We start from the raw sequence: 13712 nt of genomic DNA on the forward strand, positions 1-13712 counted from the left end.
TTTGAGCGTGGGGCGCACTGGGACACTGGATGTTCGGTCCCTCTGGAGTGAACTCAAGGACAACCAGGAGGCTGGGTGGTCAGAAGTCTGAGTTGGGGCCCCAGGGAGGGAGAGGAGGATTCAGAGGAAGAAACCAAGGAGAGTCGGGACACCTCCTGGATTCCTTTACTGTGAGGCTGTAGCTGGTGTTGAGGGGCAGGTTGGTGGCCCCTGATACCTGGGTGGAGAGAGGACAGCCGTTGACACCGCCTGCTAAGAGGAGGCTGTTTATAGACTGGGCCACACATCATAATGCACAGGGCTCCTGAACACAAGCACATCCCCTGAATTGTCTCTAAAGCCAGCTCTCGGCCAATCCGAGAACACTCGCTCAGGAGACTCCAGCAAGAACGGGTCTCTGTCTACCCGGACCGGGTAAGACCACGGCTGGAATAGCTCAGCGATCCCTAGAGGGATCTAATTCCATTGGCGAGCGCAGTCTGCAGAGTCTGATCTCCCGCGGGGCTGCCTCAAAACTTTGAGCGGAAGGGAGGGAAAGGATCAAAAGACTTCTGTTTCCACCTCGTTTTCCATTCTCTTCTTTTGCTTCTTCATCACTGCCTCCAGTTCTGACACATTCTCTTTGTCCTGGAGGACGGGGTGGAAATCAGGACCGTAGCATCAGGGTCCTCAGCGCCCTCCCCGGCCCGGACCTGGGGACGAGGGTTCCAGCTCACCTCCAGCAGCGAGCGCTGCACCGTGATCTGGCTATACACGCGAGCCCCCTCCTCGGGGCTAAGCGCCCGAAACTTCTCCTTCGGCAGCGAGAATAGCTGGGCGCCGCTCAGTTCTCCCAGCGCCGCGATGGTCCTGAGCAGGCGCATTGAAGACATGGTCAGGCCTGCCGGCCAATCGCAGCTCGAATGTCAGCCCCACCAACCACGTCACGCCCGCCCCTAGGCCTTTGTCCAATCAGCTGCCGAAGGTTCCTGAATCCCTCTCTACCAACCATAGTGCGTCGTGGGGGAGGTTTCCGTGGTGACTCCAATTGGAGCCTAGGAAAACAGGCCAATCACAGCCTGACATCCACAGTTGCGGCCCCCGTCCTGGACCAATCCCAGCCCCCCGTGGTCTGCCACTCCCACTGGGCCTTTAGGAGAGCTTCGCCTCTATAGGAGAGCGCGCGTATAACCCGAGCCTCCTAGCCGGCAAACGCCACACTCACCCTGAACTGAAGCCCTTGACCTGTAGCCAGGCGCAGACCTCCGAGGCGCTGGAGCGCGGGTTGAGCTGCGACTCCGGGGCGCGAGGCCCAGGGGCTGCGCGGCTGGGGCCCGTGAGGCCCTGGGCCAGGCGTGCCTGCAGCTCCTCGTTGATACTGAGCATGACCATCGGGGAGAATTTCTCTACAGGCGGGAAACCAGGAGGGAGGGACGACTCAGGGCGAAGGGCCTAGAGGGTCAGGAACCTCCAGCGTTCCCGTGATGGGTCGTCGGGAACCTCCTTTTCTGAGTCTCCTTCCCTCTGTCTGGAAAGCGAGGACAAGGACCGTTCCCTCGAAGGGGTGCCCCCACCACTCACCCTTCTTGCCCGAGTCCAAGTTGTTGAGGTTCTCGCAGCTGTCCCTGGGAGACTGAGCTGAAGCTGGAGCTGGAGCCTGGGTCTGCGCTAGTCCTGGAGCCAGGACTGGCGCTGATGGCGGAGGGGGTGGGGGCGGAGGGGCCGGGGCCGAGGCTGATGTGGGAGGAGCGGGAGGTGCAGGGCCCGGGGCCGGTGCTGGTGGTGGAGGGGGAACGGCCGTGCTATTCTCCTAGAGAGGGGAACAAGAGGGAAGCACCTGGATCAGAGAGAGGACTGAATCACAGTCCCTTCTCCTGGAGGTAAATGTCTGAATCTCCATTCACTTCCTCTTCCAGAGATTTTGACACCTTAACCCCCACGCCCCTTGTTCTCAGGATCTGACCCCCTAGTCCCTCTTCCCTCAGGACCCAGGAGTCCGCCCCGGCTCACCAGACTGCGGCCCCCCCGCGGCCCCGGGTGGGGTGTCAGGATATTATAGGGTACATATCCCTCCTGCCCCCTCTGGTCCTGAACCTTCCACCACTTGCGCTGGTCATCTAGGACCTGGAAGAGGTACAGTGGAGGGTTCAGAGGCTGTGTCTGTAGCGAGGGTTGGGTGGACTCCACCCTCTCGCCTCCACCGCTACTCCTCTAACCTCCAGTATGTCCCACTCCTTGACGGACAGCTCGCTGCTGTTGCGCGCCTGGAAGTCATAATTACATAGGACCCACTTTCCCGCCGGCTCCGGCCCCTGGGGCTCAGCTTCTGGTTCCTCGTCTGGGTGACTGAGGAGAAGGGGAAGAGTTGAGGGGTAAGGAGGCAGCCAGCGTCACTCTGCTGGGCCTTAGGGGTTGGTGTGAGCTGGAGTTAAAGCCAAGCAGGGGGTCAAGGCTGAGGGGAAGGGGCAGGTTAATACTGTTAACAGAGGTTTGACATTGGAATGCCAGTTTGAATACACTGTGCTCCTTTCATGCTGGGCACCATGCAGTAAGCACACGATACAAGTACTAGCATCAGCTCCGTTTTCTAGACGAGAACATTCGGGCTCAGAGAAATAAAATCACTTTCCCCAGATCATACAGTTAGAGACAGCTGCTATTTATTGAGCATCTCCTATGTACTGGGCTCATGCATAAATGATAACTCCTAAGCATAATAACAAGAGTCAACATGTACATAGCACTTACTGTATGCCAGAAACTATTCAAAGTCTGTTACATACACTAGCTGACTTGATACTGAGACAGCCCTTGGATGAACGATGAGTTTGAACCTCTTAGTAGTTCTTTCCTCCTCCCAGAGACCCAATTATTATCTCCATTTTACAGGAGAGAAACCGTGATGTAAAGGTCATAGAGAAAGAAAGAGGTATAATTACACTGGGGACTCGGGCAGGCTGGCCTGAGCTCATGTCCTGAGGAATTCCATTCTATTCGGTCGACCAAACACTGCGTTCAGGTTTTTCCATACTTGTGGGCGAACGCAGTACTTGCACTCACCTGGATGTGAACCTGAATGCTCCCATGACCCTAAGCTCTTTAACTGCTAGCCTGTACAACATCACAGACTTCTCACTCTTTCAGGGAGGGATTATAGTTATTTCCAGGTCCCCCCACAAAGAACTTAAAGTGAAAAAAAAAACAAAAAACAAAAAAAAAAGGTGAGTTAAAAGCTGGGGGTGTCAAGATTCAGAAGCGTAGGGAGAAGGGGATCCGCTGGACCAGGCAGCTGGCGGGAAGGTGAGCAGACCTTTAGCTCTGACCCCCCAGTTAAAGGCACCTCAGCCCCATGAAGCCTACCTGTGCAAGGGAGAAGGGGATCTTCAGGGCCGAGGCGCCCCCCGTGTGAGGCTGGCAGCTCCCAGCACGCCGTCTCTGCTGAGACTCTTGCCCCAGCCCTACCCAGACCCGCCTCTGCTCCTCCACACCTGCTGCTCCCCTCTTCACATCTCACATGGAGTCCCTCACACCTGCCCCCGACTTGCTCAGGGAATCCCGGCTCCTCTAGGCCCTTCTTCCCTGGGGACCCCAAGAGCCTGCACCCCCACTGCTTGTTGGAACTATGGACCTGCACCCCCAGTCCTTTTCCTCCTCTGGAGACCTAGGAGCCCAGATCTCAAGCTTTAATTTCCTAAACTATTTAACGTTTAAAAGGTCTGACAGCCAGCAGGAACCAAGACCATTGCTTGAGAGCCTTGGGAAAGCGAGGGTCCAGCCTCCAAGTCTTTCTCTCTCTCAGGAGCTCGGAAATAGTACCACTTTCCAACTTGCCCAGAAACTTGCCCTTTGGCCCCTGAAGTCGCAAGTCTTCTTCCCTGGCTCTCCAAGGTTCCAAGCACCAGATTGAGCTCTTCTTCAAAACCCAAATGTTCAACTTCCCAGCCCGTTCTCTCCAACACCTAGAACTCTGTCCTCATGTCCTTTCCAGGCCCTCGGAAACCAAGCCACCTTCTTCCAGATCTTTGGGGATTCAGGGGTCTCTCTCAGATTTACCCACTCCCAGCACCCTCCTCCCTTGGACCCAGAAAACTGGGGCCCTCTCCCTCCCTCCCTGATTCTCCCCCCTCTCCCTGCCCCGCTCCCTGCCTCATCACCACCTCACCCACCTTTGAAGAACCGGGAAGACAAAAAGAAAAAAGGGGGAGTGGAGTCAGCACTGGGAGCCCGCAGGACGCACCCTACCTGGACCCCACTGACCCGACTCACCCACTGACACTCACCCATTGACAGCGACCTGGGGAGCGCTTTGCTGCAGGACACGAGAGCAGTAAGTCAGGTGGGACCCTGCCTGCATCCCCGGAATTGCGGGTCATGCCCCCTACCCCCATGTCACCTGGGGGAGCTTAAGCTTTAGCCTCACCTGCTGGCGCCGTCGCTCATGCTGTAGCTGTTTCTCTACTGGGTCCTCCCAGGCACGGCCCTGTGGGTCCATGGCTGGGGGCTCCCAGCCGCTGTAGAACTCAGGTCTGTATGGGGGCCCCTCCTCTGGGGGTAGGTCCACCCTGCAACCAAGGGAGGGCCGAGGGCTCAGGGATCCTGAAGGTTTGACTTCAGACTGTCAGTCACTTCATGAAGTTTTCCCCCTTCCCTTTAGCCTTGTTCTAACCCAACAAATGTAACCTTACCCCCCCCCCCCATTTTTTTTAACCAAGACCTGCCCCTTACTCTAAGCTGCATCCATGATGTCAACTATATTTGTAAATATTCTGATTACACTCTCTTGAATTTCACCTCTGATTCCAAACTGGGTCTTCCACCCCTTTCCCCTAAGTCCAGCATCTAACTTTGCACCTGCTCCCATGAAGATGCCAGCTGTGCCCCCTTTCCAAATCCACAGACCAAACGTTTCCCAAGCCTACCTCCTCGCTATAGCCCTGCCCCATTCCTGGAAGTCCTGCCTTTTATTCCCGTTCGAGCTCTGGTTCAGTCTTTTTTTTTTTTTTTTTTTTAATCATGCTACAGAAAACCTAACTACCTAACTTTAAGATTTATTTTTGCAACTTTTTTAAACAGAGAAAACAATACGCTCCTTGGGGAAAGGTGGGGGATTGAGAATACAGGTCCTGGGTGCAAATTATGACCCCAGACCTGGAGTTGATAGGCCTGCCTAGGAGAGAAACCACTGGGCACTGCCACACCGCCAAAGGGGACAGCTGCTGTCTGAGGCTCAGCAGGCTGTTTCACACGACACTCAAGAGTTTCCTCCAATCGGATCGCGGCATTTGTCCTAGTCCCACCAATACTTCAGTTTCTTTGAAGACACCCTCTAGCTAAGGCCCACAACTACCCTTCTCTGCCAAACCCATCTTTCCAACAGCCACGCCTCTTTTTCCCAGAGCCGCCCCTAAAGCACCCCGCCTAGCCTGTCCCTCCAATCACCACACTGTCTACCTCCAAGCCCCGCCCCCAAATCACCACGCCTCCTGCCTCCTAGCCTGTCCCTCCAATCACACTGTCTGCCTCCCAGCCCCGCCCCTAAATCACCACACCTCCTGCCTCCTAGCCCTTTCCCTCCAATCACCACGCCCCGCCTAGCCCCGCCCATTACACGCCACGCCTCCTGCGCCCCAGCCCTGCCCCTTACCCGGGGTGGGTCCAAGAGTCCCCCAGCGAGGTCCAGAGCGTATTTTCACGTTGAGTGACATTGTCCCGCAGCAGCTTCACAGCCTCGGAAGTCAGATGCGGCCGCCTCACGCCGCTGGCCAACTGAGGGCCGCCCAAGGTGTCTACAATCTGGCAGGGGCGCAGGAGTGGGCAGGCCGTCAGACCGGCCTGAGGTGGACTCCTGTGCTGCAGGGCTGAGGCCGGGGGTGTCTCACCATCTGCAGAGGTCCGAACAGGAAGTGCAGCAGCTCCTGGGAGCTGGGGTTGGCGATGTTGCCGCGCAGCCGGGCCTGAGAGCCGAGGAGGTGCTGGTGTTAGTGCGTGGACAGGTGCGACTCGCTATTCCTCTCGCCCCCTGAGGCCCCAAGGTGGGTGCGTGCTCACCAGCAAGCTGAAGGCGTACTTGATTTTCTGAAGTATGTCAGTGTACTCGGCCCCTGAGGGTGGCTTGGCCCGCAGCGCCAGGAGGCTCTCTGTGGGTAGGAAGGCAGGCGCAGTGACGGGGGACGTGCAGACAGCATCAGGCAGGGTCAAAGAGAGAGACAGAGACCCGTGAGGTCGAGAGGGAGAGTCAGACTGGCAGGGGGTGCAGGGGGAGACCCGGGGAGAGGGAGGATATTTGGGAGCGGCCCCAGAGGGCCAGGGAGGGGCTGTTCAGAACTGCCGCTGGATGGCGCCCCCTCACCCCCGGCCTCCTGGTGCCGGGTCCTGCGGCTGCGCTCTCGGTGCTCCAGCACACGGGTCGCCTCGGCCGACTTCTGCAGCCTGGATACGAAGCTCTCCACGTCGTCGAACACATGGTTCAGGATGTCCTGGGGGCCAGGGCAGGGGGATGCATGGGACCCCTGAATCCTAGACCCTCATCCCGCCCCGCCCCACGTCCAAAGTCCCACAGACCGAGAGCACTGGGGCACACTTAGGCCAGGCCACACCCTCCGATGCTTGACCTTGCCCCATCCTGTCACCACTGGCCACATCCCCAGAAGTCTGACCGAGGTCCCAGGACCAAGCCCTACGCCCTGACAGAAGATTCACACCTATGGTCAGTCCTGCCCCAGGCCCTCGCCCCGCTTCGCTCACCACGTCCCGCTCTGCCTGCAGACTGGCCAGGTCCGGGCCGCGGGGTCCCAGGTCCGGGAAGGCCGAGTCAGAGCTGGGGCAGACCTCCTCCTGGCTCGGCCTCCACGTCTCCTCCGCCTCTGGGATGGGCTCCGCCTGGGGTCGCCCGCGGCCCGCGGCCGGCTGTACGGTGCAGATCGCTGCGCGGAACATCGGGCAATGCGGCAGGGGCGTGGCCTCGGCGACGGGCGAGGGGTGCTGTTGCGGCTGCATTCGCGTGGCCCTGCAGAGGGACAAGGGCAGGCAGGCTGGGAACACAGAGGGGTCCAGCGAGCAGAGAATTTCGGGGCTTCAATCTTTCGAATTGCGGTGCTGGAGAAGACTCTTGAGAGTCCCTTGCACAGTAAGGAGATTAAACCAGTCCATCCTAAAGGAAATCAATCCAGAATATTCTTTGGAAAGACTGATACTGAAGCTGAAGCTCCAGTCCTTTGGTCACCTGATAAGAGCCGACTCATTAGAAGAGATGTTGGGAAAGATTGAAGGCAGGAGAAGGCGACAACAGGATGAGATGGTTGGATGGCCTCATTGACTCAAGGGACGTGAGTTTGAGCAAACTCCGGGAGATAGTGAAGGACAGGGAAGCCTGGCGTGCTGCAGTCCATGGGGTCGCAAAGAGTTGGACACGACTGAGCAGCTGAACAACAGTCCGAAACACGGTAGGCCAAAGGGGTCAACTTAGATTCACAGCGGGAGAGGGAAATCTGATATATGGATTGGGGGGATGGGGAGCGTGCCTCTCTGGGGGGAAACTGAGGCAGAGGGAGGAAAATCCGAGGGGAGGGTAGTGCACTTGTCTGGGAGGTATAGGGGACTTGGAGAGGGTTTGACTCTAAAACTGGCTCTGCTCTAGGCTAGTGGTATCAACCGATTTCTCAGATGGAGAGACTGAGGCTCAAAGAAGGGAGCCGGCCCTCCAGAGACCTCCCCGTCATCTCTTCTCCCCTGCTTTACCTGAGTGCCGCCGCCCTGCGCTCCCCGCAGCCTGAGCGGTAGTTGTGCAGAGCTCTCTGGATTTCCTCTTGGATGGACTCCACCTGCCAAGCGCCCCGTCAGGCCACGACCCCGTCCCACCCCACCCCAGCCCACCCACTGCCCGCTCAGCGCTGTGTTCCGGGTCGATCCCTTGGCTCGGCCTTAGATCACGGGTAGTCAGCGCCCAAGCCCTGGGCTCACGCCCCTGCCCTAAAACTGTCCCTGCCCTCGGCCACGGCCCGCCCCCACGGAGGCCCCGTCTGGGTGGTACCTCGCGCCTCGACCACACCCACACTAGTTCCGGCTGCTCCCCAGACCCCTCTCTCCGCCTTTGTGTCCGTGCTCTTAGCCTCGGTCTCCGTTCTACCCGCACCTTCCTTCAGTTCAACCTGTCCTCAACCCCCACCTCCATTACAGAATTTCTTTCCAGGCCACGCCCCCTCCTGGGCCCCGACCCCGCCTTTGCCCCAGGCCACGCCCCAAGAGTAGAGGGCCCGCCCCATTGGCGGGAGGGCTTCGGCCCCCGCCCCCGGAATCCTCCGGGTGCCCGCCGCGCCCCGGGCTTTGGCCCCCGGTCGGGCTCGCTCACCCCGACACTCCGGCCCTGGAAGAAATGCACGTCGGGCTGCGCGCGCTCCGGCTCCTGGCACACGAGCAGCAGCAGAGGGCGTTTCTGGCCCGGGGGCCTCACCGTGTCGCACCGCACGATGGCGCTCACAGGGTAGGACTCCAGCTCCTCCTGCAGGGGTGGGGCAGCGGGTAAACTGAGGCCCGGAGCCACGGAGACTCCAGAGTGACAGGACAGCGGTGCCGGCAGAAGTAGGCGCTGCGCAGGGCAAACCCTTTCTCCCCCCGGGGGTAGGGGTCACAGATGAGCTAGTGAGGCTCAAAGAGGGGGCGACGCCCCCAGACGTCCCTAGGGCTAGGCTCTCGGTCCAGCCGTTCCTTCCACCCGTGCGCCCCGGGGCACCTTGGAGACCGGGTCCAGCAGCGTGACGTGGCTGGGAGACACTCTCAGCAGCATGTCCTGAGCCCAGATGCGGCCTTGGCTGTCCATGAGGGCCAGCTTCTGCGAGGCGTCCTCCACCGTGTGTATGGCGTCCTCACCCAGGCTGAAGGTCACCAGGTGCTGGCAGGGGCCACGAAGGAAGCAGTGGGTCCCAGGATGAAGCCGGGTGGGCTGAGGATCCCCCTGGAACTGGCCTTCCGCCCCACGACTAACCACACCTCCTCTGGGAGGCCTTCTCTGAGCACCTGCTCCACCTCCCGCAGTGCCCTTGCTGTGCCTCCCATCTGAATGACTAACACTCGGGTCTAGCTCTCCCGCAAGACCGCTTGAAGGCAGGGAATGGTCTGGGTTATATCCCATTCCTTCTAAGCACCTCTACCCCCATTAGAGCACATTTTGCTGGTACTTCTGGACCTTGTCTGACTCCCTACTTATCCAGAATGGCACCTGACTTGTCCCCATGGTCCAAGTGTCCAGCACAAGAGCTGGTCCCGAGGAGAAGTTGGCAGATGAAAGTGGAATTGAGTTCTTCCACTGAAACTCCAGTACTTTGGCCACCTCATACGAAGAGTTGACTCATTGGAAAAGACTCTGATGCTGGGAGGGATTGGGGGCAGGAGGAAAAGGGGATGATAGAGGATGAGATGGCTGAATGGGATCACTGACTCGATGGACATGAGTCTGAGTGAACGCCGGGAGTTGGTGATGGGCAGGGAGGCCTGGCATGCTGCGATTCATGGGGTCACAAAAAGTCTGACGTGACTGAGCAACTGAACTGACCTGAACTGAACTGTAGACCCACCTTTGAGGCAAGGTAGAAGTCCACTTTGCAGAGGAGCAAACTGAGTTCCCCAAGTTAATGCTGCTTGGAGGTCAGCTGCTTTCAACACCCCCATCTCCTCAGGCCTGCCTTTCCTCCCACAAGGCTACCCGCGGCAACACAGACCCCAGACTCACATTGACTGCATTGGTGGAAAAGTCGGACATAACCTCAGTGGAGTAACGCTTTCTCTGTTCTGTAGGGGTGAAGGGGAAAGGCTGCAGGAGACCCAGCCCCCAGCCCCTCCCCCAGACCCGGGAGACCCATTCCCCAGCCCCTCCCCCAGACCCAGGAGACCCATTCCCCAGCCCCTCCCCCTAGATCCAGGCGGCCACCCTCAGCCCCTCCCCCATCAGATCCAGGGGTTTGGGTCCTCAGTTACCTCGTCCCTCAGACCTAGTTTCTCCTGGCCTAGGGTTTCTTGGCCCCTAAACTCACCATAGATAGACTTGGCACTCTGTTTGAGAGAAGCTTCTGGGCTGTGAAGGAAAAGAGGGGTGAGAGGGGCTGGGGGAACGCTCAGCAGATCGTGGGGGTTCTGATTGCCAGGCAGAGAGCCTGCGAGAGCAGTGGGGAGCCAGGGAGGATTTTGAGCAGCAAGGCCGAGCCAGCGCTGGACTTTAATAAGACAAGCACGGCAGTGGTACTGGGTGGTGGGTGGGTGTGTGGTCTCTACTGTCACCCAGACCTGGGTGTGAATCCCCTATCAGCTCCTGCTTTACCATAAGACCCTGGTTGGGGTGGGGGAGGTGGGGAGACAATCTCTCCTGCCTCAGTTTCTCAGGGGTCAGCTCCCCACAGCCTCCATCCAGTAGGGCTGCTGGGTGAATTCAATGAGATGATGCAGTTGGAGTGTTTTGCAGACTCTCCTACAGTCGGACAGCACAGCACACACGCACTGTGTCAGTAAAGACCATGTTCTTATCATTATTGTGATGATGAGAACAGCTTAACACACAGTAGTTGCCCAATAAATGGACTGTTTTTTTTTTTTTTTTTAAGCTGTCCTAAAGCTTGCAGGATCTCAGTTCCCGGACCAGGGATTGAACCCAGGGCTTGGCAGTGAAAGCACCAAATCCTAACCACAGGCTGTGGCCACTGATGCAAAGAGCCAAGTCATTAGAAAAGATGCTGGGAAAGATCGAGGGCAGGAGGAGAAGGGGGCGACAGAGGATGAGATGGTTGGAGGGCATCACTGACTCAGTGGACATGAGTTGGAGCAAACTCCAGGAGTTGGTGATGGGACAGGGAGGCCTGGCGTGCTGCAGTCCATGGGGTCATAAAAGAGTCGGACATGTCTTAGTGACTGAACAACAGGTATTGGGAGTAGCTGGGAAGTTATCTTCTTCCCCTCCTACCCCCACGGGCCCTTTCCAGCCAAAACCTGTCCTCCACCTCCTCTTCAAGGTCACTTTCTGCTAGAAGAATTTAATCCCCATTTCCCCAGATATAATAGAAGCTCAGAGCTTGATGGGAGTCAGGGATGAGAGCTGAAGGATGAGAAACCCTTTCAGTCAAACCTCTGCTCCTCATCCTGCTCTGGTCAGTCAAATCTCCCCACAATTTGATTACCTCTGGGCTGGAGAAATCATTCCCTTACATCTCCCAGACACCTGTTTCCCTGCTTCTCTGTCTTTCTCCCTGGTCACTCCGGGAGACTTGACCCTTCATTATAAACAGCCCAGGGCTTCCCAGGTTATCGCTTGGTAAAGAACCAGCCTGCCAATGCAGGAGACACAGGAAACTCATGTTTGATCTTCTGGATTGGGAAGATCCCCTGGAGGAAGAAATGGCAACCCACCACAGTATTCTTGCCTGGAGTATCCCATGGACAGAGGAGTCTGGCGGGCTACAGTTCATGGGGTCACAAACAGTTGGACGTGACTGAGCATGCACAAACTAGGCACTATGTCAATATTTAATAAGATAATAATTGGGAATTCCCTGGCAGTCCAGTGGTTAGCACTCAGTGCTTTTACTGCTGGAGCAAGGGTTCAATCCCTGGTTGGGGAACTAAGATCTCACAAGCCACGCAATGTGGCCAAATAAGTTAAAAAAAATCAGGTTAACAAGAGCAGCCACAGTGGTTCCTATGAGCTGAGCACCCGCTGTTGGTTAGACAGCCAAGTCTTGCACCTGTGTTATGCTGTCAAGCTCTCGAAATCACCCGTTTCGCAGAGGAGGGACGGAGGCTTGAAGAGGTGATGTCTTTTGTTGGGGCCACACCACTGCTGAAGGCTGGCAACGGGCTTTGAACCCAGGTCTGTCTGACTGGCAGCGGGAGGGAGGCAGCTCAGAGGCTTCTGAGTGTCCAGCCCTGGGCTGCTGTAGATGCCACCTGTGGGTGTGGAGGGGGCTGGGGGCCTGGCGGACAGGGGTACTTACCCAGGGGTGGTGCTCATGGTGCTGAAAAAGGGGGCTCCTGACACCCGGAGCCCTGGAAGCTGGCAAAGGGATGAGGGCTGACGTGACCACGGGACCTTGGAATCCCGGCCTCAGCCCCTCCTCCCTCAGACCCAGATTCCACGCCCCCAGGCCCTTGCCCCTCAGACCAGGAATCTGGGCCTACAGGCCCTCCTCCCTTAGACCAGGAGTCCAGACCCCGCCCCTCCTCCCTCAGACCAGGAGTCCAGACCCCCGCCCTTCCTCCCTCAGACCCGGGGGTCCAGGCCCCCGCCCCTCCTCCCTAGGACCGAGATCTCTCCCAGGCCCCCTCACCTGCCGGTCCGTCTCTGACAGGCCGAGGCACTGAGCTCTGCTCTCCCTCCGGCCTGTCCTTCCTGTCCCTCCCAGGCCCTCCCCCCTCCGCATACCTGAGCACTCCCTCGGCACAGCCTCCTGGAGTGGCCCTGGGCGGGGCCGGGACTCCGGGGCGGCGGCGGGGAGCCGGCACTCTATCTCCATCACAACAGGAGAACAGCCCCAGCAATGTGGCGTCAGAACCCCCCCCTCCGACTTCTGGTGTCTCTGTGAAGCTAATCGCCACTTGTTCATGGTCAATGCGCAGAGTGGGCTTTGAACCTGGGGCCCGCCTTTCTAATCCCAGGGCTGAGGTCCATCCGCGCTCCGTGCTCACCTCCTTCTGGGGTTTCTGTCTCCACCGGTGCCCTCAGCCCCTTTCCCTCTTCATCTGAAAACTTCCCTCGATAATTCCAATGATGATGATAGCTAAGATTCAGTGCCCAACACGACTCCAAGAGTATCACAAAATTAACAGACTCCTCTGGCATGAAATCTTTTCCCCCTGTGCCACGGTCCCCACGGACTGAGTTGTACACCCACTTCTTCCCCAAACCCAGTGAGGTTCAGTGCTGGGGTGGCTCCATTTCACAGATGAGAAAACTGAGGCTCACAAAGTCTCGGAGACTTGCTCATAGTTATGCATGCAGCAAGTGTCTTCCTAGAGTCTTGCTCCCTGCTCTGGTCTCCATGAACAGATCCCGTAGACGCCTGAGTCAGCTCAAGTCACTCCCCTCTCAAAAGACAGGTGGCTCCCTGTTTCCCTGGATAGAAGAGAAGACTTTCTAGTACACCTTCCTTTGCGCTTTGAGCACCCAGGTGCCATTCTGCCTCAGGGCCTTTGCACGTGCTATGCTGTTTTCCTGGAATGCTTTTCTTGTATCCTCAGGGCTTACTCTCCCACCTTCTTCAGGTCTTTGGTTGAATAAGGTCACATCAAAGAGCCCTGGCTGGCCAGCTCTGACCCCGCCCCTCCTTCAGAGTCTCTTCTTCATAGACCAACACTTGATTTTTCTCCGGATCATTTATCACCCTCTAACACACTGTATTGTTTTTCAGTTGCTAAATTATGTCCGACTCTTTGCGACCGCATAGACTGCAGCACGCCAGCCTTTCCTGTCCTTCACTATCTCCTGGAGTTTGCTCAAACTCATGTCCATTGTGTCAGTAATGTTATCTGACCATCATCCTCTGCTGCCTCCTTCTCCTCCTTCCTGCAGTCTTTCCCAGCATCAGAGTCTTTTCCAAGAAGTCAGTTCTTTGCAGCAGGTGGCCAAAGTATTGGGGTTTCAGTTTCAGCATCAGTCCTTCCAATGAATATTCAGGACTGATTTCCTTTAGGATGGAGTAGTCTGATCTCCTTGCAGTCCAGTGGACTCTCAAGAGTCTTCTCCAACACACAGTTCA

At 57.5% G+C, this 13712-nt stretch overlaps 1 protein-coding gene across 2 annotated transcripts; it reads right to left on the reverse strand.

The window, feature by feature from the left end:
• Positions 1–142: 142 nt before the first annotated feature.
• Positions 143–12382, reverse strand: EPS8L1 (EPS8 like 1). Of its 2 annotated transcripts, XM_027978805.3 has the most exons (20): positions 12285–12382; positions 11952–12010; positions 10005–10045; positions 9704–9762; positions 8708–8866; positions 8327–8476; positions 7717–7799; positions 6724–6985; positions 6329–6455; positions 6028–6116; positions 5859–5933; positions 5624–5772; positions 4400–4541; positions 4260–4288; positions 2196–2325; positions 1990–2103; positions 1561–1789; positions 1205–1385; positions 717–849; positions 143–627 (listed from the first exon to the last, which is right to left on the reverse strand). In XM_027978805.3, exons 1-20 carry the CDS (start codon positions 12375–12377, stop codon positions 541–543), a joined length of 2391 nt encoding a protein of 796 aa, XP_027834606.2. In that variant the 5' UTR covers positions 12378–12382; the 3' UTR covers positions 143–540. The 2 variants fall into 2 exon arrangements, with proteins under 2 accessions (XP_027834606.2, XP_042088420.1); XM_042232486.2 differs by lacking the exons at positions 9704–9762; positions 10005–10045; positions 11952–12010; positions 12285–12382 and adding an exon at positions 9194–9689.
• Between the last annotated feature and the right edge of the window lie 1330 nt (positions 12383–13712).

Source organism: Ovis aries, chromosome 14 (genome assembly GCF_016772045.2).
Source record: "Ovis aries strain OAR_USU_Benz2616 breed Rambouillet chromosome 14, ARS-UI_Ramb_v3.0, whole genome shotgun sequence".
Taxonomy (NCBI): Eukaryota; Metazoa; Chordata; class Mammalia; order Artiodactyla; family Bovidae; genus Ovis; species Ovis aries.

Bases quoted from the DNA above. Each gene is read 5' to 3' on its own strand.
- EPS8L1 (XM_027978805.3), bottom strand. From the start codon at position 12,377: ATGCGGAGGGGGGAGGGCCTGGGAGGGACAGGAAGGACAGGCCGGAGG. The intron at 7,800-8,326 runs GTGAGCGAGCCC...GGCGCTTGGCAG, and splicing joins TCCAGGGCCGGAGTGTCGGG to GTGGAGTCCATCCAAGAGGA. The intron at 6,117-6,328 runs GTGAGGGGGCGC...TCCTACCCACAG, and splicing joins CCGGCACCAGGAGGCCGGGG to AGAGCCTCCTGGCGCTGCGG.